A 26,368-nucleotide genomic window follows, 5' to 3' on the forward strand; every position below is an offset into this window, starting at 1 on the left:
CATTGGTTACTATAGACATTTTGATATTATTTTTCAGATAGATAAGTAAATTGATAACTTCCACTATTTGCCATTTAAAAGTTATTTATTTAATGTTTGACAGTTTTTATTTTACAGATCATCCACATCATCGGTTAAGTTTATCCTTTAAGCATTTTATTTTTTAAAGATTACTTTATTTTGAATTATGTGCATATGTCTGAGTGAGAATATGTACACAAGTTCAGGTAGCTGTGTGGGATTCTTGGAGTTGGTTCTGAGCTGCCAGGTAAATATACTGAGAACTGAACTCTAGACCTCTATAAGAGTAGTATGAGTTCTTAATGGCTGAGTCACCTTTCCAGGCCCCTTTTTATTCTTTCAGATGCTACTGAAAATGAGATTGCTTACTGTTCTCTATTTTAGACAGTTCTTCATTAGTACAAACACTAACTTTGGTATGTTGAATTCTTATCTTTCAACTTTACTGAATTTATGCTGACTTTTGTGGCATTTTTTGGAGGTTTTTATATATAAGACTTAGTCATCTGTAAATAAATAACTAAGCTTCTTCCTTTCCCATTTGGATGTTTTTGTCCCCACCTAATAGTTTTGGCAAAGACTTTCAGTACTTTATTGAAAATAAGTGATATTAATGAGCATTTCTGTCTCAGTCCTGGTTTAGAAATAAAAAGCTTTTCACTGGTTTGATATTACCTGTTCATTTGTAATATCTGGCCTTCATTTTGTCAAGGTATATTTCTCGTATAACTACAATTTTGAAGGCCTTTTTAACATGAAAGGATGTTGAATATTGCTGAATTTTTTCTTTTCTTGTATCTATTGATGATCATACTTTTATTTTTCATTATGTTAATATAGTGCATTAACTAATTTGCATATGTTGAACCATTGTCTTGTCTTAAAAGCCTCAGCACTATAATCATAAATTTAATCCAAATACAGGTTTTTTTGGTGTTTTAAAATGATTACTGAGCTAGTTCAAGAATTTTGTACTACAAAAATAATTATATTTTTTTAAATGAGATTCTAAGTCTCCCAAAATAATGATATTCTGACTTTGTATTTATTGTGCATACAATATTATTATATGCATTATCTCATTTGATCCTCATAAGTCCAGGCACTATTTGATTCAAGGCATATTAATTTAGAATATTTCAGTTGCTTTCAACTTCCTATCAATCATGAATTTTCTTTTGTCCTGCTGTCCATAATAAAGGCCTAGGAAAGGTTATAGCAATATTATGAGAAGAAACTTAAAAACCACTGCCCTCATTTATTATGTATTATTATTTTTGTGATTATTTCTATGGTTTTGGTTCTCTTTTTGATTTTTACCTAGGCATAGAGAACTAGGATATGCTGGTGTAGATCATAAAGACAGATTTAGCCTACCCAAAGGTTCTGTTGCCTTCTTTCCTTCAGCTTTGATAAAAATCCTAGCAATTTGAAGTAATATAAATGAGCACATTCAACGTATTGCAATTGAATTTAATGATTCAGCATATTGTACAGAGTATAGTACTTGGAGGACTCTAATAATATGTGCCTAAAACTATGCCACAGGGGAAATAAAAATGTTTGGGAAGAAGTATAAGTTCATCTGTACTTACAAGGTCAGGTTGTATGAACAGCTAACTATAACTGACAGAAAAGCTTATCTTGTGTTGCACTACAAGATGTCTGACATAGAGCAAAGATAGATCATGATAGACCACTATGTTTTCCTTTCTATTTGTATTAAAATTTTAAACTTAGTATTTTTACACATGGATTTATCAGAATTTCAGCTCCCAAAGGTGAGTGCCTATAGTGATAGAGGAACTCAATACAATGTGATATCACCAATGTTTGAAAGAAGAATTGGTTCTCAGTCTTCAGCTAAGTTCAAATGAAGAAAGGTTCAAAGGAAGTGGGACTGTTTAGCTGTAGGTCTGAATACACATAACAAGAGAGAGAATTGCTGCTGATTAATACTGTTGCATGACACTTTCATCCAAGATTACACTCCATCTACAGAAAGCTCCTTAAACCAGAAAGTAAACAATTAAAAGTAGCTTTAGGAAGTCCCTGAAACTTACCAGACTCACTAGGCCCTCCCTTCCAGAGTAAGCAGTAAAAGCTGAGAGTCCACCTCAGACAAAAGGCAGCTGAGCCACAAAGAAGAGGAGAAAAGCTGCAAAGACGACTCTGAGACCAGACCAGCCAGCTGCATGGGAGAATCAGAAACCTGCTGAGCTGCCTGGAAGAGGTTTGAACCAGTCACTTGGAAAGGACACTTTCTAACTTGTTGAGCTGCCTACAGGCTGTGCAGTGTGCTCCAGGTTATCCAGCTTTTGTGAGCTGTCACTTGTGCTGGGGGTAGGGAGATTTGGTGATGCAGCAGTCTGAATCATTTCTGCTCCTTCTAAGTAACCCCTCACCCATACTCCTGTAAGTAACCCCAATAAAACTCATTGGTTCACCAAGCTGGACTTTGGTGCTGTCCATACTTTGGTCCATTGAGGACTCCCTGCCTGGGGTGAGTAGACGTGTGTGTTGCATCTCCCCAGGAAAAGCTTTCATCATACAACAAATACTAAAAGAGGAAAAAGTAAGACAAACAAACATGTTGGAGGCATGCTTGTACCCAAACTAAAGAAGAGTTTAGATTAATACGTGAGCACTTCATCACTATAAGAAGATAGCTTCTTGTCAAGGGCTCCAATGTTGGGTAAGGTAGTGATGAAGATATGACTGAGGGATTTCTCCAATTTGAATCAATTCTTGATGTACACTAACTCACAAATCATAACATACATAACATAGTTGTCTTTATAATGGGAAGTAACAACTGTGAAAGTTAAGCAAGAAGGATACTGGCGGAGGGGAATGTATTTACAGAAATTGTACCATTTGAGCTTGGGCTCAAAAGATAGGGGTTTTGACCACGCCAATGCACACCTCAAATAGGCAAGTGATACGTCCTATTTTAAATGATATCTGGGGACATTAGAAAAAGGTTCCATGAACTTGAGAATTGTGCCAAAGGTTATTGGAATAGAATGGTGACTTCTACTTCCTTTTATGTCTACAACGGCATTCCTTCCTATTCCTAGTTGTTTCTAGTAGTTTGCTTTAAGTGAGTGACTACAATTTCTGCCTGTGATTTCTCAGTTCGGTCTGGTGGCTCTTTCCGACTGAAAGGTAGCTTGTCTTTGGTACTTTGGTACGTGTCTGGCCTGGAAAGTAAATGTCATAGTGTTTACTAAAGGCACCTTGCTCTTACTATGATGGTTCATGGCCATTCTGTTGATTCTCAACTTAGCTACTTTTTGAGTACTGAGGCACTTTTAGCAGTTAGAGAAAGCAAACTTCTGCCTTCCCTGTTAGGCTTTGAAGCTGAAATATCTGCCTCAGGGTTTTGGTCTAGTTGGTGAAGCTCTTCGGGAGACTGAGGAGAACTTGAGAAGTGAGACCTGGATGGAGAAGGAAGTCACTGGAGACAGGGCCTTGGAGGTGCATTATCCTTGTCTGCTTCCTGCCACTACCCACGCTTTCTCATCCGCCATTATTGGACCATGTCTTCCCACCATGACAGACTATACTGAAACTGAACCAAACTAAGCCTCTTCTCTTTTAAGCTACGTCAGTAATTTGGTGATGGTCATGAAAAGTAACTAATATACTCTCTTTGCCCATGATGCTCTCTGTTTGCAGCTGACTGAATGCGATCCCCACTCGGGATATATATTCTCACCACCTAGTATATTGTCCTGAATATACCAGGTGATAATATTTGTATGAATTAAAGTTTTAATGTATGTGTGTTATATTTTTGATAGTAAGTAAACTATTTCTGTAGTTTACAGTTCCTTTTGTGATTTGTAAATTTGAGAATTCTCTGGGTTCCACTGTGCTTTGGTGTCAATATCCAGTTCTACTGAGCTAGCCTTTGGAACATACGAAATGCACATAACTACTGTCTTGCCATTTCCCTGGACAGGTAGTAATTTACTCTCTCCTTAGGGACTCTCCTATCTTAATACTGGAATGTTTTCTAAACTTCAGAACAGAGATCCATCTTCACTAATTCTCAAGTTCATAATGAGGACATTTCACTTAATGCTATCAAATTACCTTACACTGATTTTTTTTATCATCTCACAATTGTGCCAAGCTTTCTCACTGGCTTATTTTATCTAAAGTGGGTCCTTCCATTTTATGAGATTAATTAGATTTAGTTGTTTATGGCTAAATGGATGTGACTAGAAAACGTAGCATATAGTGATCTATATGTAAATTGTCTTGATGGTGAATATCAGTGTTTGAAATTGGAAAATCAGTAAACAAGGCACTTAAAGAATTACCAATAACCACAGACAATACAAAGGGGAGAAGAGCTTCTTTTGATCCCGTGATATCAAGGGGGAAAAAAGTATTCCGAATCAGCAAATGGGAACAGAGGCCACCAGGCTGTCACCTATATCGACTTTATTTTTAAAACCTTTGCACCGTCATGAGTGCACTGCAATATCTTAGGTGCTACTGAAAGCGACGGGGCATGCAAGTATAGCATCCCGGGAGGACCACAGGTCCCTCTTCATTTTCTCTTGTAACAAAGAACAGGTGATGGGCTTCTGCCTGCATTTGCAGCCAGAACAATGCCCGGCCCAGGGAGAGAGCACTGAAGACTTGTCCGTTAGACCAGTGACTTGAGAAGGTAGGCTGACAAGTGGCTGTCACCCGGAAGCTGCCTCCTCTGCAGCTAGCCCGCGGGGCGGCTTCCCGCTGCTGCCTCACCGGTCCTGCAGCACCGACCTGAGTTCGCGCTCCCAGCCCCGTGCGGTCCTCAGGTGGCGACGCATGTCTCCCAGCAGGGCCTCGTGAGGAACGTCGGCGGGGGCGCGCCGACCCGGGGTTAGATGGAAAAGGGGGACGGGGGGGGGGGGGGTGGGGAAGACCCTGGGCGGCCCGGACCTCAGTTTCCCAATCGGTGGTCAACAACCAATCTGCGCGCGCGCGCTCGCCTCGCCGCCGCAGCATGGGCGGGCAATCCGGCTCTACCTGGCATTGTGCAAAAAAAAAAAAAAAGAGCCAAGTCGTCCCGGCCCGGCGAGCGCGGGACCCGCCGAGCAGCTTCCCACGGCCCGCGCTCGCTCCTCGCGCGCTCGCTCCGCCGTCCTTCGCTTCCAGCGTGCGGCAGCCCCGGGTGGGGAGGAGTGGGGGGGAGGGGGAGCCGAGGGCGCGTGCGCGCCGCAAGGGGTTGGCGAGGGAGGGAGGGGGAGAGAGGTCGGGGCTCTTGGGGAGGCCGCCCGGCGCGCACGCGCGCGCGTGCCAGGACCCGGGGTACCGCGGTCCACGCGCCCGCAGGGTGGGTGCGCGGGTGCGCGGGTGCGCGCCCCAGGGAGGGCGAGGGAGGAGGGCGGCGACCGAGAGACAGCCTCGCGCCCGCGGGTGAGCGAGAGAGAGAGAGCGCGCGCGCGCGGGTGCGCGCCACAGGCCGGGGGCGGAGCCCGCGTGAGCGAGCGCGCGAGCGCGCGGAGGACAGGGGCGGGGCCTGCGCGCGGTCGGCGACGGGGCGACGGGGGGGGCAGGGGCGGGGCCCGGGTGCCGGCAGGTAGGCGCGTCCACCCTCCCCTCTCGTGCGCGTGCGCGGGCGGCCCTCCCTCTCTCCCTCCCTTCCTCCCGCCGAGAGCGCGCTCCTCCCCGCGCTCGCGCCGGCCGGCGTTCAGTCTGCGAGCCGCGCGCTCGGAGGAGCTCCTGCCGCCGCTGTCGCTGTCGCCGTCGTCGCTGTCGCCGCCGCCGCCGCCGCCGCTGCCGTAGCCGCAGCCGCAGCCGCTGCCGCCGCCGCCGTCGCCTCGGCCGCGGCTCCCGAGCGGAGGCTGCCGTCGCCCTCAGCCGTCTCCGGCCTTTCCCGCCCTCCGCCCCGCCGGCCGCCGGCGCCTGGCTTCGACGCGGGGTCGCGACGATGGAGGTGCCGCGCCTGGACCATGCCCTCAGCAGCCCCAGCAGCCCGTGTGAGGAGATCAAGAACCTCAGTCTGGAGGCCATCCAGCTGTGCGACCGCGATGGTGAGGCAGGGCGACATCGGCGGGAGACAAAAGGACGCGGGTCCGGTCCGTGGGAGAGGGCGCCGCTCGGGTCCGCGGGAGAAGGCTGCTGCTGGCTGGGGGTGACGGCGTCTCTCTGGTCTGCGGGAGAGGGCACCGCTCCGGTCCGCGGGAGAAGGCTACCGGGGGTGGGGGGAGAAGGCGCCTCTCGGGTCCGCGGGAGAGGGGGCTCCACTGGGGAGACGGAGCCGTTCGGATCCGCGGGAGAAGGCTCCGCGGTGGAGAGGGCGCCTCTCGGGTTCGCGGCGGCCCTATGCTGCCTAATTCTGCAGCAGGCAGGTTCTGGGTCTCCCGGCCGGGGACTTACCCTGGATGCTCCCGGCACCCGCCACGGCAAAGGCTAGATAGGATTCTCTGACCAGAAACTTACCCATCCCCTTGCAAACCTCCTACTACCCCTGGAAGTGTCTAGCCGGGGTGAGCATGATTTTAGTCAGCGGGCGGAGAAGCTGCGTTTCAGCACCAAGGACAGACACTAGGCTCCTGGCTCTGGGCAGCGATTCTGAGAATGTCAAAAAAATCTGTACGGGAATGATGGGTCCTCTACATCTGCTGGGATTCAGTGGTGTGTGTGTGTGTGTGTGTGTGTGTGTGTGTGTGTGTGTGTGTGTGTGTGTGTGTGTGTGTGTGTGTGTGTGTGTGGTGTGTGTGTGTATGTGTGTGTAGCACATACCATTGTGTGTTGATGTGTCAGTACTCTATTGTTAAAGTTGGCAGTCTCCGGGAAAAAAAAAAAGAAATGATTGATCACAGGTCCCAGTGTTGAAGTGCAGTGTGGGCACAGAGCTGTGTGCTGGGTTACTTGGAGGATCAGTGTTGTTCATCGGAGCAGTGTGCTGGGCTAGTTGGAGGGTCAGTGTTATTTGGAATAAAACTTCATTTGTAGAGAAGTCGTCTGATTGCTAATTGGCCAAATAATTGTAAAATTCTGCATGTAACACAGGGAAATCAGTTGACATGGATACACTTGACTGTTTAACTGTATGTGAGTAATGGCTATCAAGCATTTTAAAGAAAAGTTATGGGAGATATTAATTTGTGCTCAGTAAAGTCATAAAATTTAGCAGTGTAACCCCGTATAGGAAACAAAGATCTTGTTTTTAAAAGCATTTAAATGGTAATAACTGGTTAGGCATTGCTTTCTTAAACATTTAGGGAGAGTGAGCACTAAGTCCTGTTCAGTAATACATTTGCTATTATTAATATGAATTTATTTTTCATAATTTTGAAACCAAAATTCAAACGCTTTGAACCCAACAAACCTTAGCTTCTAAAAGAAGTGAGGTCTGAGTAAATAATCTTGTAAAGGCTGCTTATATTTCCTTTATTGGTAGATAGCATTAGTAATGTTACCTTCCTAAATTGCAGCTATTTTTTATTTTCTTAGATTGGTTCCAGAGAAAATCAAGACTCTAAATGAAAGTAGATTTGATTTGTATTTAGTTCAGTGATTTATCAAATGCTCATTCAAATAGCAAATGGAACTAGAGAATTCAATGTTGTTCCTCAAACTTCAATAATTTCAGTATATTAAATTGCATTCACTGTGTTTATCATGGATATTGGGAAAATATTTGTTTAATGAAGTTCGGAGTTACTAATGTATGGTGTACAAGTTAATGCTGCTTTTACTACAGTCAGTTCTTCCAGAATAGCAGCTCTAGTGATCCATTTTTAGTTGTTTCAGCTGACATTATGAATCCTGAGAAATGAACACATTATGTAACGTTTAATTGAGGGGGGTGCTGGGATCAAGCAATAGCTATGACAATTATTATTTGTAGTCCTGTGATGGATTTATACTAATCAGGTTTCATTTTGTAAAACAGTTTAATCCAAGGAGTACAAAGAACCATGTCTTATAAAATGTGTCAAAAAATGGAGAAATTCCATAGAGAGGTTGTCAAATGCTTACCTTCCCCTCCCCTTTGTGACCCTGTTCCAATATAAAGCAATTTCTAATCAATTAGTTGGCTTCATGAGAATGATGTAGAGGGAATGACACCGTTTTTATAGGATAGTTTTGTAATGTGTTGTAGTAAATCTGTTCACTAGACTTTCCTTAGCACAATTTCATACTGAGATATTTCTAGCTGTGTGGCGTTTGCTCCCTGCACTTCGCTGACTTTCCTCCCTCTCGGGTCTCACTGCTTCTCTTCTATCAATATACGGAGCAGAAAGGCAAGATTATGGCAGCATATGTAGCTGAAGATATATTTATATGTTTTAGGTCTATAGAGCTATAGCTTTATTTTATGACCATGGGGAGGTATATTGCTTTGTGGTTTACTTTTTAATTATTTCACTTCACTCCTGTTAATTTGGTAAGAAAAAAAAATGAAGTATTAATTCCTTGGGAATGAAACAAAGTAGACTAGGGGAAAGTATGGTAGGATTGTTAATGTACTTTCCTTTCTACCTGCAGATGTTTTGAATTGTATCATGTTGCGTGAACCACAAGCTGTGGCTCCTGGTAAAGATAACTGTCTGTCTCTCCTCTTATGCTTTTTCTGTGGCTGTTCTTCCTATAAATTGTAGTTTATGTTGATAGCATCATCTCACAGCATTTACTTTATTTATTTGTTATTTATCAAAATAATTAGTAATCTTGGAAGAATAGCAGAATTCAGATAGTCATGCATTCAGTTTTTAATAAAGCAAAAGGGTTCCTATAAATACACATGCATATTATTTCCTAGGCATGTCTGTTTTGTTGCTACTATGTGGTTCCTGCCCATGTGCTAATAACTGTAGTTCAAAATGAGGATTTTAGATAGGATTCTATTAGTCAACTGTTGGAGTGAATACAGTAGCTCTGGGAGCTTCTGTTAATCCCTGTTACAAGCAGACAAGTGCTTCTTTCCCTAGCTCTAGAGTGCTCTGGTGTACTCGTTATTCAGTCCACCATGTTGCTTCACAATGATTTTTTTAATGGAAAGAAAAACATCCAGTTTTCATCTGAAAACATCAGTAATATAGGAATCCATTTTTTAGTTTGTTTCTTCCTATAGCTGCATGAGGTGCTTACCGTCCTGTGACAAGAAAAATAAAAAATAGCTCACCGCCCCAATACAAAATTCTGTATCAGTTCTGATTCTCGTCATCTTTTTATCACACACGCACATACTTCTGTTCCTTCCTGAAAAGATTTATATACATGCCACTGTAGAGAGATAAATAGATATCTCTATGTGTTTTGCCAAGCTCCCTGTGTTGTTTTTATAGAGAAGTAGGAAAGACTCATTTGTTTTATACTGTTAACACACACCCTGAAGCTTTCTGTCTTTAACAGTCATTATCTCTGAGGAGGTCATTTTGTTACTGCCTAGATATAGTGTATGGGGTTTATGATGGTACTCAGCAAGTGAACACAACTTAAGGAAACTACAGTTTCTTTGTAATCATAGTTCTGTGGAGGAAGGAAAAGGGAAGTTTTTCTCTTTTATATACTCAAAATATAGATTCCTTTAAGGAAACTTGTTTACTTAAATTATAGAAGGAGCTGAAACATTTTTTATGCTTTTGACATATGAATTGAACACATTTTAACATTGGGAGCATAAAGTAACCCAAATGCATAATGACTTAGTCCACGTTAGATAAACTATAATATCTCTAAAGCAAGCAAACACCTAGGAAGAACATCTGTACTGTGTGCCTTTAATGTCTCAATCACAAGAATGTGAGGTAATCATGACTCAGTCCCACTGACGTGTGGTATGGAATAGCAGTAATACCATTTCAGATCAGATGGCCAGGGTTAGAATGTTGGCTCTTGACAGCCCTGTAACCTTGGGCAAGTTACTTAACCGGTTTTAGCCCAAGGCACTGTGCAAAACAATCACAGTAATAGCACATGTGCCTCCTGACATGTGAAATGAAGTATTATATAGCATAGGTCACAATTCTTGTTGCAAAATGGAGAAAAATGATTTAGAGTGGAATGTTATCTTTCACATACTTTCTTGAGTTGAATGTACTAATTTCTTTAACCTCTTTTTTTGTGGTCAATATATTTTGCACCCCTGGTAATAATTCAGTTGTGTGTTGTTTAGGAAAGCATTTTGTGAGAAATTGTTGGCAAGCAGAAATTCTGAGTATTAAGAGTAAACTGAAAGAAGCACAGTGGCAGCATTCGGCCACCCTGCTCACTATCCATCCTAACAGTAGCCCCGTTGTCACTTAGTTCTAGAGGCTGTTTTGAGCTTCTGGTTCACATCTGCGGCTGCCTTCCCTGTGCCTTATGACCTGGACACACACTTGGAACAAGTGTCTGCCTCAGCTCCCCTCTGCCCTTGCTTGACAATATTTTTCTTCATGTTCTTCTCTAACAGCTGCTCCGCTCTGTGTCATATGTCTCTGTGTTCATTTCTTTGCCTCAGATATCACTGTGAGGCTGGTGTAAATTTTCATTAGTGAGAGGGAAAAAAAAGCCAAATGAATGAATAAATAAAAGCTAAAGGAAACAAAGAAGAGCAAGAAAACCATCAGCTGTGTTGAACCAATTCTTCCTCTTGGTGGGAGTCTATTTAATTTCCATAGAAGATGTGACTAAGGAAAGTCACACCAAAGGCAATGTGAACAGACTCCCTCCAGTGGCAGAGTGACTGTGTGGCCTAAGCACTAACTGGCACTTGACTAGTTGCCCAGGCAGGCCTCTCAGAGACTCACTCTAGGCAGAGCACTGTGTAGACGACAATCAGACCACTTGGTTTATCCTCCCTAGTACTCCCTCCTCGTTTGTCCCATCTGGCTTTTCCTCTAAGTCGAGTGAGTCTGCTCCCATTTGCTTTTATCCTTCTATCAGCTTCAGTAGTAACAGCAGTCGATTGACTTGCTGAGACAAGCACCGTACTTTAGTTTCTGTATTCACTTCCCTGCCTTTAGTGAAAGTTTCAGATTTTATGTTTTTGACTTGTTGAATACATCTCTTCCTAGGGTTTATTTCCATTTCTGCTCACTTTCTTTCTAAGAATCTCTTAATTCATTATTAATTATTTGAATTATTTTCTCACTATGCTAAAATATATACCTCATTTTGTAACTATTTAAAATATTTTATTACCGCAAGACTGTAATTAATGTCTCAACTGAGGAGAATATGTTTGTACGTATACATTTGAGGAGAAAAGTCAGCATTTGTAAAGACTGGTAGCAGAAATATGTAGCAAAGCAGGAACATCAGGCCTCAAATGCACAGAGAGCTTCAGCATGCTCTGCTCCTAGGTGTCAGAACGCAGGGTGTTGGCAGCGTGGAGGGGTGCACAAGTACAGACCTCAGGATGGAATCCCAGGCAGAGTGGAATGTGATCCAGAATGACTAGAATTGTAAGTCTGGAAAACTGAAAATCAGAATTACTGGTAAGTAGGAAAAGCAAATATTTGGAGGCATCTTTTTTTTTTTTTTTTTTTTTTTTTTTTGATTTTTCGAGACAGGGTTTCTCTGTGTAGCTTTGCGCCTTTCCTGGAACTCGCTTTGGAGACCAGGCTGGCCTCGAACTCACAGAGATCCGCCTGCCTCTGCCTCCTGAGTGCTGGGATTAAAGGCGTGCGCCACCCCCCCCCCCCCCCCCCCCCCCCCCCCCCCCCCCCCCCCCCCCCCCCCCCCCCCCCCCGGCTTGGAGGCATCTTGGTAACATCGGTTTTTTACATTTGAGGTTTTAGGTCTCAGTGTACAGGTGTGTTCTACATCCTTTTCAAGAAGAACTTCTCTACCTCTTAGACACTGTGCCACTAGAATAGACATATCTCCTGCTTTGTCATTGTTTCAGGAGGGAATGCATATTCTTTCTAGGGCCACCTGTTTCTTCATTCATACTACTCAAAACAGTTCAGACTTTTTGATTGAACTGTCTTACTGAGAAGGATGTGTTTTACACATATATCTTTAAGAAGGAAAAAACTAGTGTTGGAAACTTTCTAGAAGAAATGCAGAAAACATATAACCTAATGATAGAAGTTTTAAAGCTGATACTTTACAAAAACAAACTCTTTGCTGCTTTGAGTGCATAGTGAAGTAGAGGTACTTTTGTCCGTCTACATAAAAATAGTGTTGTAATGTTTGGAGGCCTTTTGGGCTTATTACTATAAAGGAAAAAAAAGCATTTGAGCTAAGGCATTCTCAATGCAGCTTTAGGAAATCTCTTAGAAATTTATGGCACATAGTCTTTAGTTGTGTTTTCTGAAAAGGAGTTCTAGAATGGGGGGAACAATTACTCATGGAAACTATCCATGTCACTAGGAAACTAGAACTTATGTGAAAGAAAGAGGTCTGGATTTGACGTCAATTTTAGCGAAGTCTCTAAGGAGCTTGGTTGTATTTTACTCCTTGAAGGAAAGAGTGAACGCAATCCAGAGAAGGCCCAAGTTGAATACCAAAGATGAACTAAGTCTGCAATCCAGGTTTGTTAAAAATGCTAATGAGACCCTGGTAGTTCAAAGTTACTTCCTAGCTGTGGTGGAGCAAAGAGCGTCTCAGCTGGATTTGTAGCTAGTTGGTCATTTTTGTGAGCATTTGAACTATGGAGTGGTCCATTTACTAAGCTGCTCTGGAGATTTGATGTGTAGTGTACTGTTGGCCACAGTGGTTGTGGCAATTTCTGTGAATATGTGTGTTCTTTGGCCTTCCACAGCACAGAGGCTTTGCTACCTAATACTAGCACAGAAGGTACCTGACTAGTCATGTCCCACTACAGATGAGGCAGATACAGTTTTACTTCGTACTTGATTTTAATGAGAACTTGTCAGGAGTCAGAATGCTGATGAAATTCTGTCTTTAATACTTTAAAACCAAGTTAATCTGTACATTTATTATTTGACCAGTTCCTAATGTCAGTATTTTATGATTATGTCTATGATGTAAACCAGGAGGTAGTTATTATGGTCCTTGAGCCAGATTCCCAAGCCTGCCACCTGTTGATATATATAAAAACATACTGGAACACACATGCCCATTTTATGTAAACATAACAAATTTATGTTTATAAATTTATTTTTATATTAATTACATATTATCAATGGCTACAGTGTCCCTAAAGCAGAGGTAACTGGCTGTGACAGACCACATAGCCCACAAACCTCTTAAAATAGATACTATTTGGTCCTTCACTAAAGTATACACTAACATCTAGAAGACTGCCTGTGAGCTAACCCCTTTTGACAGTATAAGGAAGTTTGTGAAAGAAAATTGTAGACTGATACTGCTTTTGCATATTATCAAAGTTTTGAGACTATGAACATCATATAGAGAGCCATAGGAAGTCAAATAATGCAAAAAGTTAGCCCTGTGTGGGGTTACTCCAAAATGGAGGACCCTGTAGGTCCTTGTGTCTGAGTTTAGGAGGGAATGTTTCTATGCACAGGCATTTCCAGGTACACTTCGAATTCTACTAATGTTTTTAAGTGTCAGAGGTGGTATAAACTCTGAAGACATGTAGATTTATACTAATAAATATTATTTAAGATTTTATACATACCATATTCTTTAGTCTACCAAACTATTAAAAGAAGAGTTGAGCCAGGCATGGCAAAACATGTCTGTCACCATAGGAGGGAGAGGCAAGAGGGTCAGGAATTCAAGGCCAGCCTGAGTTACATGAGACTTGGTTTCAGAGAGTCAAGGTCTTATCAGTTTGTTGTTCATAATCTATCTCGAACCATCTGTAGTAAAAGATGCTTTAGAAAAAAATTTCCTACTTGTCATTGCCTGGTAAATGTAAAAGTTACTACAAATTAAAATGAAAAAATGATAAAGGTGTCAACGCATAAAAAATTAACCAATATTCTTAAGCTTTCTAAGTGAGTGGTCCTAATTGTTCTATTTCCTCCAAGATTGATAGTTCACAGATCATCCTTTGTGAATGGAGCAAACTTCTAAGTAACACTAGATGACAGTGCCATTTTCTTCTCTGGGGGTTCATTGACAGGTACTAATCTTAAGAGTCCCGATTTGGGGCTGGAGAAATGGCTCAGCATTACAAGCACCGGCTGCCCTTCCAGAGGACCAGGGTTTGTTTCCCAGCACACACATGGTAGCTCACAAGCATCTGTAGCTCTAGTTCCAGGGAGTCTAAAACCCTCTTCTGCCTCCTCAGGCACTGTACACATGTAGTGCACAGACATACACAAACACCCATGCACATAAAACAAAAAATAATAATAATTTAAATAAAAATAAAATTCAAAAGAGTCCTACTTTGTTTCCTATTGTTCTTTTACATGCTATTGTCACTATTTGTTCGTATATGTGTTCCAACCTTATGGGTCTATATTCAGAATAAGCAGAGATAGAAGGAAGGACCCCCAAATGCATATTTACTTAGATCCTGAATTCAAAGTAAGTCCAATAGTGTGGAGAAAGAGTGAAGCAATATTTTCTGGATATTAAAAATAAAATACCACAGCAGGGGGTGGGGAGTAGAAGGGCATTTCTGATGGAGATGAGAGTGTATCTAAAATCATACACTCATGTTTGCTGTCAGGGTACTTCGGTTGTGGTGTTGCTGGAGGAAAGAAATGTGCCTGATAGGAGAGTAAGCTAAAAGCCTGAGAGGGTGGGCTAGGCAGGTTATACCATGATTACAAGTAGAGGTTTACCTTGTTAGTAGATAGCTTCTCTCAAACTTTCTAGTTTGCAGAGAACCTCTATTTGTCTTTCATTTTTATTGCATCATAGGTATAAAATTCCGGTTCCTACAAAAAGTAATGGCAAAATTACTTTTTAACTTTCTGTTCTTCCTCAGTGTAGTCTCCAAGATTGCTGATCTAGACTGAATGAGAAATAATACAAATCTCTCACAGTTGAACTATAAGGGATGAAATGTTCAGTCTGGAGGAGAGTGACAGAATTTGTCAGTTTAGTGTTCATTGTTGATGTAACAGTATTTTATAAAATCAGATGCTTGTTGATAATAGTTTAAATGCTCATTCTTTTATGCTTCACTTTATTAAATTTCAGACACACTTATCTTGCTTGAATGTTGAATCTCAGAGCTTTAAGGTGCAGTTTTATTACTGAAAAATTACTTATGTTTTATAAATTTGGAAACAGTGTGACCATATTGTCAGATTTAGTTTTTTTCAGCTTACTAAAGATTTAGCTAAGTTTTCCCAAGTTATTTATATTTGAAAGGTATTTATCAAAAATTTAGTTCATTTTTAGTTACTGAAAATTTTTATTTCCTCTGAAATATTTATATTTTGTTTAACAGTACTCAGCTAATGAATTTTGACATTTTCTGTCAATAATATCATAGTTAGCTTGTAGGAAAACAATTACAATATAAAGAATAGTTTCTATGTGATTATCCAAAATATTTGAAATACCTTAATGGCTAATCCTTATCAATGGCAATTACTACTTTATGAAATCTGACTGCAGATTTACAAGAGCTTCCACTCTTGCAGTTTTTAATTTTATCTTTTCCCCTTAATATAGTTGTCTCAACATTTCTTATTATCTCATTGATGGCATATTAAAAACTGACTTGGGCATTCATTCTCTTCTCCATTGTGTGTTGCTTGACCATTTTTAAATTTACCCTAAAAAAAAAAAAAAAACACTTCTGCAAAACCACCTGGGGAACCTTACCATAATTTCTATTCTCATTCTGCTAAAACATAAAGATGTTAGGTAAACCCAACATTTGAGCTCATCAAGACTCTACTGAATACCATCTGTATTCTCTGTACTTGAAGATATGTAACATTGTTTTGTTTAGCTTTTTAAACAAGAGCTTATTTATTTAACATGTTGGTTGCAATACCAGAAATAACAAATTTAATGATTGTTTTTAACCATGTGTATCTCTTAGGTGGTATAATGACTTCATTTTGAACACATTTTAATTATCTGATTCATAATAACTCAAGCCACTTTTTGCTACAAAATCCTGGAAATTGTCAGAGACCATATAATTATTTTGAAAAATATTTTCATATAAAATCCAAGGAAAATTTGTTAATTTTAATTACTACAGTCTAAATTCTAACCAAAAAGAAAAAAGGATGTCTAGTTTTAGTAACAATTTCTGAAAGCTTATAGCAGATAGCTGTCAGTGTGGTCAACAATAGCTGAAAAATTAATTCTACTAATTAACAGACTTCTGACATTTTAAACCAAATTGGTCTTAGTGTATCCATGTTAAACCTGGTTAATGGTCCTTGTTCTTTTTAATCCAGGAATACATTTTAATTTTATAATTTCCCATACTTCATATAGGTAATTAAAAGGATAGCTATACTCCAGACTTAAAGTAACTTCATCCTAATCCCTTAGCCTGCTGATTTTTTCCTGCTGAGAGCAAGGAACTAATAGAGACACATGAACCTAGACTAAAAAGAACTGAATACTGCATGCACATACTCAAAGTATATTTGAAATTTCATTTGAGCATATATTTGCCCATACTTGAATATAAACAATAGGAGACAGAACCCCATCTTTTTAGATGCTGTGCAATAGGCAAAGTTTTCTTTTTGATGTTTACTCAAAATCAGGTACTGCAGTCCAATTTGATCTGTGCTATTTGTGTCCCAATAGCTCAAAATAATGACAAAGAAAGCTAAATGATATTTGCTGATCCATTATCTCTGTACTAAGAAAGCTTAAATCTCTTGTCAGTGGGTCTGGTTCTCAAAATGTATCCCCTGGAGGGCCTGTCAGAACACGCCTCATTCCCTGAGTTTGTGATTGATTAGATCTGGGGTGGAGCCTAAGACTTTGTTTTCTAACAGTTTTCCCGATGAGCTGCTCTTAGTGACCTAGGGTCTACACCTGGAGAAGCCATGCTAGAAGCAAGCCCAATGGTTTCGTAGGCAGGGGAACTATATCAGTCCATGTTACATTGCTCTGAGCAAGTACCAGAGCCAGAGGGGTAGATGAAGAAAACTGGTTTATTTATATCACAGCATGATGCTGGATCTGATAAGTGTTCCCCTCCCTGCTTTATCACCTCATATGAGGCACATGGCATCCTGACAGGCACAAGACAGGAAGCTAGGGAGAAACTAGGGAGGTCTTTACACTAACCAGGGCTCAGAACCACTTCTTTAATCTTTCCTGGGGCAGTGACCTCGGTGACCTAATGACCTCCCACTAGGTCCACCTCTTAAAAGGTCCCACCACCTCTTTTACATTTTATTTATTTATGTATTTACTTTTGTGAGTGTGGGTATATATGTAATAGTGCTTGTGTGAAGGTCAGAAGACAACTTGTGGGAATTGGTTCCCTCCTTCTGTCATGTGGATCCAAAGGATTGAACTCAGATCATCAGCCTTGGTGACAAGTGAATTTACCTGCCTAGCAATCTGATCGGTCCCACCATCACTTACTGTTGCTGCCCTGGGGACCATACTCCCAGCACGCAAACTCTTAGGGGACAAACTACACCCAAACCTTAGAGGAAGAGTCAGTACCCGCCTCCAAGAGTGGTATAATTAGTCATTCAAGGCAAACATCTGTGGGCTTTGTGATTATACTGAAAGGGTGATATATGAAACAGGAGTTGATGATAGCTAAATGTGCTAGATTGGGGGCTGGATATTTTGACACAAGTAAATAAGATCAGAATGGTTTAGTGAAGGCAATCTGAAAGAATAAGCTTGGTAATAAGTGATCAAAGTAGCCGGGCGGTGGTGGCGCACGCCTTTAATCCCAGCACTCGGGAGGCAGAGCCAGGCAGATCTCTGTGAGTTCGAGGCCAGCCTGGTCTACCAAGTGAGTTCCAGGAAAGGCGCAAAGCTACACAGAGAAACCCTGTCTCGAAAAACCAAAAAAAAAAAAAAAAAAAAAAAAAAAAAGTGATCAAAGTCATTTCCGGACATGGATTTTAAATGTCTGTGGTATATAGAAAGAAACACCTGGAAAGAAGGCTATTAGAAATATTTATCTGATTCTCATAGGAAGAGTTTGAGAACAGTTAGAAAAATTTGGTAGTCTTTTCCAGGCTGCTTAGTTGCCCTTCTGTCTCCTTACATAGCGTTCCTTTCTGTCTTTTGGTCAGTGTTGATAACTCAACTATGGAAGTGATAGGATCAGGAGCTGGTGCCTAGCTGGTTGATTGGTTTGTCATCTACAAGCTTTTTGATAAGTTGTTTCCTAAAGGCATTGCTGTGGCGAGTTAGCATGGAAACAATGACCCAAAGCTCTATAATGCAGAGAGTTCCTTACTCTTAAACGGTAAGGTTTTCATGTTTACTGTGGATGACACTAAACATGTTTTTCTCTCTTAGCAATATAGTCTTCTTTGAAAAAAATATTAACTTTATAAAACAAATGAAATGTTGAACCTGAGATCTGCAGAAAAATAATGGCACTGGAAGCTAAAGAGAAACTAAAATATTCACCTAATCTGCTTTTGAAGTTTGTGTTGGAACATATATTTCTAACCTGTCCTTTTGACCTCAAACTCTCAATTTTAATGTTCAATGGGGTGTTTGTTTAGTGCCAGTGGCAACAATATATGGTCTTTCTACACTTAGATTTTGTTTTTACAGATTATTTTTAAATAAATCTTTTAGTTTATTTCACAAACATATTTTTGTATAGCATTTTGTACATCATGTGGTTGGGTGTTTGGACCTATTGTTATGTATTGTCTTCTGGGTGCAACTTACCTTTTCTGGGACTTAATACTTTAATAGACCTTTCAAAGTTATTTTTAAGTGAGTAACCAAGAAAAAGGAAGTTCAATTGACCAGAACCATTGATTTTGGAAATTAATATTTAAACCACTTGCTTTGCTAAAAGCTTTACTCATGAAATTCTAATGATACAATTTACAGCAATAAAATTTGAACCATTAGGTACAGGGCAGTCACTTCTAGTAGAACATGCTTTATACTGTGTGTGTTATAGATGTGTGTTTCACCTCTACACATACACTATAGCATCACAAATTCTTGTAAGGTTTCATCTAGAGCAGCTCGTGAACTTTTCTTGTGACATCTCCTTCATAGTCTAGACTTTTTCCAGACTTCTTTGCCTGTGGTTTAATACTTTCCAGTCTTAATTTTCTGACATGTGAAGACTACTTAAGATTCATTTTCATGTAACATTTTAATGGTTATCTTAAACATGTTTCTTAGTATACATTCATAATGTTATTTACACAGAATTTATGTCTCTACTTATTTTCATTGTGTTTTAAAATGTAGATATCCTTTAAGATCAGAAATCTGAAACATAAACTTATAAAATACATTAATTGTGGAACAGTTATTTTTCCTAAAATTATGTTCTGTCTCGGTGCTTCACAAGACTTTCATAGAAATGTAAAATGGCAATTAATGCAATGCCAGCAGGTTACTATGCCTATACTAGTTACTATGCCTATACTTGTTCTCTAGTATAAAAAAAAAAAAAAAAAAAAAAAAAAAAAAACTCCATGTGATTTGGCCCCTGCCTCCTACTCCAGCCTTATTTCTTACGGTTCTTCTTAACTTTCTCTATTTTATTTTATTTATTTTTTTGCATTTCCTTTAGTAGTCCAACATAATCTCTGAAAGTTTGGGAATATTTATTTTTAAAAAGCCTCTTATTTAAAACATACTTTTGAATCTAGCCAAGTTATACACACTTGTAATCTCAAGACTCATGTGGTTTAGATAAGAGGATTCTGAAGTTAAGGCCATCCTGAGCTAACTAGCAAGTTCCAGGCCAGCTCAAGCTACATAGTGAAATCCTGTATACCTATGAATAAATGAATAGATGGATGAGTTTTTATGTTATAAAACCAATTGGGATATGAGAAGGAATAGATTTAAAAAAAAAAAAAAGAGCACTGGAAGTAAAGCATTGTAAGACACAGAACACAGCCTTCATGTAGGAAAAAAGTGAAGTTCTAGAAAAGTAACAAGATTATTAACCTGCATTAGTTGTTGAAGTATACATTTTATGGATAGTACAGCTCAGTAGATATAGCCATTTGCTAAAGAACAGAATACTGGGTTTGGGAATAATTTGAAGAACAATTTAAAGCTACATTTCAGATTATTTTAGCCTTGAGGTGTCTTTGCAGCACAACATGACATGATCAAGTGGCAATCACACTGTGTTTTTATCATTGCTGAAGGTTTATTGTTGGTTCCAAAGTATAGCATTCATCAGGAAACAGTCTTCAGCAGAACCCTGAGAACCACTAACTTTTGGTGTGGCAAAGTTCTCAAGCATGGGAACGAGTAGGTGCCAGAGGAAAAGATCTCATGTATCACTTATCTAATTCTAAAACATCTATGCCTGAGACCCATGTAACCAAAGAGATTACCAAGAGAAAAGCATACAAGTTTACTGAGTAAATACTTTGTATGACATGGGCTTTTAGAAATGAAGACATAGGAAACAGGGAAAGCTGTTTGTATTTTATGCTTAGTATGATGAAGAAACAGATATTGTAGAAATAATTGGACAAGGGGAGTAGTGGGTGAGCACTATGAGGTTTAGTTGTTCAGATTCTTCTCCGGGTCTTCAGAGATAATGGCATTCTTTCCTTTAGATATAGGGAAGATACTTCAGGAATGAGTCTTATAACATACTTGGGAAGAATGTCAGAATTTTTCATGCAGATAAATTTTTCATGGGTTACTTCAGATGTTTCCCCCAGTGGAAATGTACATGAAGTCGCATGTCCTGAGAGGAAAGTCAGAGGAGAACTGAGAAGGAGCTGTTGCTGCCATTCGACAGGAGATATTTGTTGTAGTCCTAGAGACTAAGTTTGAGTTATTAAGAATTAAAGAAAAATAGTGTATGGCAAGTGTCCTGAGAAATTTGGTTATAAAGGAAAGCAAATAAGTTACCTGGAAAATATGTAGCAGTGAGGGTTTGAAATTTGCGTATATACACATATGTATGTTACTAGACAATTGTAAAAGACATTGTGTTCTAAACTCATCTCTAATCTTGTACTGATGAGCAGCCAACAATTATGCATGTCTGTTGAATATGTAAGTCCCAGCCTTTTAATTGTCAGGTAAAAGGTTTGGGTTTTTTAAAACTAGTCCAGGGGTGAGACTCTAACTTAAATTTTATATATTTACTGTTACAGTTTGAAAGTGATGTGTTTGGATAATTTGTTGACAAGGAATGGACTTGTGATAGTTAATCTTAACTGTCAGCTTGCCTGCATTTAGAATCACGTAGGAGACAGATTGCTAGACCTGTGTGTGAGGACTTTTTCAGAGAGGGTTAACTGAGAAGGAAAGGCTAGTGCTAAATGTGGGTGGCTTGTCCCAGGTCTGGGGACTGGGACACAATAGGGGGCAGGAAAGAGAACGTGGTGAGCACATGCACTCAGCGCACTCTGTTTCTTGACACAGGTGGGCACAGTGTGACTGGCACCTCATGTCCCTGCATGCTGGACTACATCTCCTCAGACAGTGAGCCAAAAATAAGCACCCATCCTTCCTCTCTTAGTTGCTTGTGAGGTATTTGGTCACAGTGAATAGAAAAGTAATGCACAGATTTTTTTCAGGAAGAACTACTTTTGCCTTTTCATAACCTTTAGTTGGCAGGTGATAGTATACTGGACTGCCTTTTACAAAAACATTGTCTACATTTGTTTTGTAACTGAGACACCTTTTAAGAAGAATGAAGGGAGTTTGAAATGATGGGGGAATAAAATATCTGTTCTTCTTTAGGAAGGTAGATGTCATTGAGCTTATCAACTTAATGGCAGTTCTCTGAGCAAGCCTCATTTTTTTAAAAAAAACACATTAGAGTGCATTATTGTCTTGTTTGCAGGCTTGCATGGTGAACATTGGAAAAATATAAAAATAACTAAGTAATTTGTCAATAACAGCACTTAAATGTTTGAAGATGCAAGCTTAATTTTTTTCTAGGGCAGAAAGATGTCCATCTTCATTTTCTCTGTAGTAGACAGTTGTGGTTTTTACACCAAGAAGCACCTTCCCTTGGAGTGTCTCTGATGCTTCTGTGCATTCTGATCTCTGTGGTTGGTATACTGCTGGTATAGGTTCCATTTGAAAACATTTTATATACAGTTATCTCACAATGAACAGGGAAATATGGAGAACACCTATCCAAAATGTACATAGTGAATTATCTTTTATCAATCACTCAATTAAATACTAATGAATACATCCACAAGGATTCATAAATAGAAACTAAGAAAGAATAAATATAAGTTTTCCTGGATAGATATAACAACATTTCATCACATCTGTCTCATTTGAGAATTGGTTCTTTTTAAAGATGCTTACCATAACAAACACTTAGCCCTTTATACCCTGAAACCCAAGCAAATTGCCAAAGTCAACTTTTGACTAAGAGAAAACTTACATTCTATTCAGTCATTGATGCTTTGCAGCTGACAGACCAAAGAAGACAAAGTCCTAACATTAACTTATGTCTCCTTGAAATCAATCTCATCTGTGCAGGAACCAGTACTCTGAGTCATCCAAATCCTCGGCTAAGAATTGTTGGTTAACTAGCTGGTCACTGTGCTTGGATTGCATATTTGTATTGTTGTTATAGGAAGCAATGGATCCAGATTTTATGGTGCCTCAAGTTTATGCAGTTGGGTGCCTTGAGAAAAGCAGCACAACATTTTGGACATAAAATTCAAGTGCCAGAAAGAAGTATAAGTGAGGGTCTCTTAAAATGTAAGCTCCATTGGCTTATATGTAAATCTACCTCTTCTAACATAGTGACAGTCCTCCTCTTCAATTTTAAGGTAAATCACTTGAACACAAATAATCTGAGTAATCTCAAATCATAGAACTAGAAGAAACAGAGATACCTGATCTCAAATCTCTGATTCCAAAACCCGCATAACATGGAAGAATTGGGTAGAGCAGAAAACCCTGGCCTATCTATACACTAGTGCTGACAGTGAATGCCAGAAGAGTCCCGAGACAAGCTTTCTGATGCCCTGGTAATTTTCAAGCACGGTTTTCAAGAAGCAGGCTTTAAGGTCAGTTTAAAGAACAATCAAGAACAAAGCGTTAGGGGATGGTGAGCTGGGTAAAGTACTGCACAAGGGTAAGGACTAGAGTTTGGATCCCCAGTACTCACTGTCATTATGTATCACAGAGGAAGACACATAAATGCCAAGTAGATGCAGGGGCCTGCCTGTATTCTCAGCCTCAGGAGGCAGACAGAGAAAGAGGATCCCTGGAACAAGCTGGCTAGCTACACTAGCCCAGTCAGCAAGTTCTGGGTTCAGGTGAGAGTCCCTGCTTCAGAGTGTAAGGTGGGAAGTGATGAAGACACCTGGCATAACTTCTGACCTCCATGAGCACAAATGCCAGTGTGCCAGCACAAACATACATGTGTGAACACGCACACATGCCATATGAAAAATAAAGAAAATGGAAATATCAAGAAGAATGGAAGTAATTGGCAATCTGCATTTTAAAAGATGTAAAAAGATTTAGCTAAGGCTATACAACATTCCAGTGAGAGAATGTGTGGTAGCTACTCAGTGAATTGAACTATTGCAAGAAAATAATGACAAAGGAATCCTGAATGCAAGTATATATTTAATCATGAATTAGTGGAAAATATTTCCAACAAATAAACATTAAAATTCAAGAAAAGTTGGGGGCTGGAAAGAGCTCAGCAGTTATGAGCACTGGATGCTCTTCCAGAGGACCCAGGATCAGTTCTCAGCACCCACTGGCTCAGCTCACAATCATCAAAACTCCAGTTCTAGAGGATCTGCTGCTCTGTTTTGGCCTCCTTGGGCATTACATGCATGTGGTGTACAGACATACATGCAGGCACTATTTTTAAATTCAAGAAAACTAAGCTTTATAAAATATGGCAACTCTAATGACTCATTTCAGAGCAGAAGTGACTTTAAATTTCATGCAGACCATTTATAGTCTATAGATTAAGGACAATGAATGTTATGTGATTTTCCAAGAATGCAAGTAGATTTAGAGCAGGTAGGGCAAGCCATCAGGGGTAGTTTGATGATTCTGAGCCCACACTTGAATGTCCGGGCACTTGGTTTGAAAATTTGGCTTTTATATCAGTTGTTAGGCATCAAACAAGTTTTGAAGTACCCCATTTCTTCATTTATTAGAATGTAGATGATATTAATACTTGTCATAAGCTTCCCTAAGAATTAAAAACAGGGCTGGAGGCAGCAAGTGGTTCAGAACACTTGCTGCTCTTGTGGAGGACCCGAGTCCAGTTCCCAACACCCACAATAGGTAGCTCACAATGACATATAACTCAACTCTAGGGGACCCAACACCCTCTTCTGACCTTGGTGGCCACCTGATCATGTGTGGCATACACTCACACACACACACACACACACACACACACACACACACACACACACACACATACACACACACACACACACACATACACATTTTTTAAAAAGTACATGTTAAGGATTTAGAATATGGCCTCGCTAGTGTAAGTGCTCATAAGTTTTTCTGTCACTAAAAATCTCTGGTCTGATGCTATATTTAAATATTTATTGTGGCTAGCTGAGAACCTATTTAAACCTTCATTTGCCCAGATAATGGGAGAGCCTTAGCTAGAATTACCAGATGCTTTTTATAATCATATCTAATTATCCCTTTTATTACAAATATCTGCTGAACTTTAGAAAAACTGTTCCTGTTTCATATTACCATCTGTCAAAAGCTTTCCAACTTTACACAGTGAGTTGTTTTTAATACTTTTGAGTTATGACACAGATTGGAAAAAAAATTTACTTCATCTTGAAACACATTTACTATTATGATCTTTTTGTCACTTGTGGTTTTCTTTTATATGGAAAGGTAAGAAGAAACCATTACATTTTATTCTTTGTTGCCCATCTACCTACATACATATATTTTCAGTTATCTAACTTCAAGGTTAGGTAGTAAAGAAGTTTCCTTTTCTTTCTTTCTCTTTTTTTTCAGTTTGGTATGTGTGTGGGTGAGTGTATGCATACATGTTTTCACTTGTTGCATGTTTACGACTCTTCAACTTTAGGGACAGTGATCCATATCTACTTTTAAACTTATTAGATAATTTAACTTAGAAAATAACACCAGGTACAGCTATTAGAAATTAGTTTATTAGTAGGAATATGAAGTATTAATCTAATGCCATTTTGTATGCTAGTGAAACCAGAAATTTGTGTTCTTCTGTGAACTTAAAAATCCAGTGTGGTGTGTGAAGGGTCAGCCCTGCAGGGTAAATAGGTTTTCTTGGTTTTTCATAACATCTTAACACTCTAAATTAAGGAGCACAATATATAACTACATTCAACCTCTTTTCACTTCTGATTCTTATAGGCTTTTGAGTTTGATGATAGTCATGCCCCTGTTTGACCTCAGATTACCATCCAGAGGGGAGAGAAAAGTTTTTACTGAAATGCAGGTGTCAGAGTATTCCCTGTAGAACTGTTTACTAAGACTGTGACAGCTGGCTTTCCATGTCCTCCATTGTGAATCCTAACCCAACAGTGACCCAGTGCTATGTTTTTTTATGATTTATGATTTTAAGACTGAAAATTAGGATGAAATATTATTTGGATCAAACTGCTGTGTATATGCTCCTCAAAAATATTACTTATTCAGATGTGAAACTATTATTAGAAATGCAGTTAATTAGAGGCACTGAGAGCCTAGATACAAAGGGAACTGTTTGCTGACAAGCAGCTTAAATGTGAGGTGTATAGAAAAGAACAATAGTGTGACATACCACATACAAATAAAGCTTGAGACTTCCTTCTTGTGTATGTACCAAGCAGCACAGAGAATAGAGCATAAATGCACCCTTAAAGATAGCACTCGGAGATGCTCTGCAACAGGATATAAAAAGGGGGAAAAGTCTATTTGAGACAGAAGCATGAAATTAAATTTAGAGATTATTCACACATAAATATTACATCAAAACTAAGAAATTGAAGTCTCTTTTAACACATGGATTTGCTAAAAAAAAAAAAAAAGTACTTGGATATATACGGACACAAACAAATTTCAACAAAATGGGATTTCAAAAGAAATAAATCATTAAAGATTACTAGGAGTATTGGCAGAATGCAGTGTGTTAGCAAAGTTATATATGAATTAGACCAAGGGGGAGTAGAGTTTTTATTTATTTTATTATTTTTAAGATTTACTTATTTATTATGGATACAGTGTTCTGCCTGCAGGCCAGTAAAGAGCACCAGATCTCACTACAGATGATTGTGAGCCACCATGTGGTTGCTGAGAATTGATCTCAGGACCTCTGGAAGATCAGCCAGTGCTCTTAACCACCTCTCCAGCCCCTGGGAGTAGAGTTTTAATCAACTAACAT

The 26,368-nt window shown here is 39.6% G+C and overlaps 1 protein-coding gene across 2 annotated transcripts in view; it reads left to right on the forward strand.

The window, feature by feature from the left end:
- The first annotated feature begins 5,705 nt into the window (after positions 1 to 5,705).
- Positions 5,706 to 26,368, forward strand: part of Phyhipl (phytanoyl-CoA 2-hydroxylase interacting protein like) — a 41,084-nt gene continuing 20,421 nt past the window's right edge. Inside the window, exon 1 of one of the 2 annotated variants that reach the window (XM_028877259.2) lies at positions 5,706 to 6,056. In XM_028877259.2, coding sequence (XP_028733092.1) covers positions 5,954 to 6,056 — 103 coding nt within the window. In that variant the 5' untranslated portion in view covers positions 5,706 to 5,953. Of the gene's footprint in view, positions 6,057 to 11,718; positions 12,498 to 26,368 lie in introns of those variants that run through there. The other variant, XM_037199655.1, reaches the window with a different exon arrangement.

This window comes from Peromyscus leucopus, chromosome 16_21 (genome assembly GCF_004664715.2).
Source record: "Peromyscus leucopus breed LL Stock chromosome 16_21, UCI_PerLeu_2.1, whole genome shotgun sequence".
NCBI classification, from domain to species: domain Eukaryota; kingdom Metazoa; phylum Chordata; class Mammalia; order Rodentia; family Cricetidae; genus Peromyscus; species Peromyscus leucopus.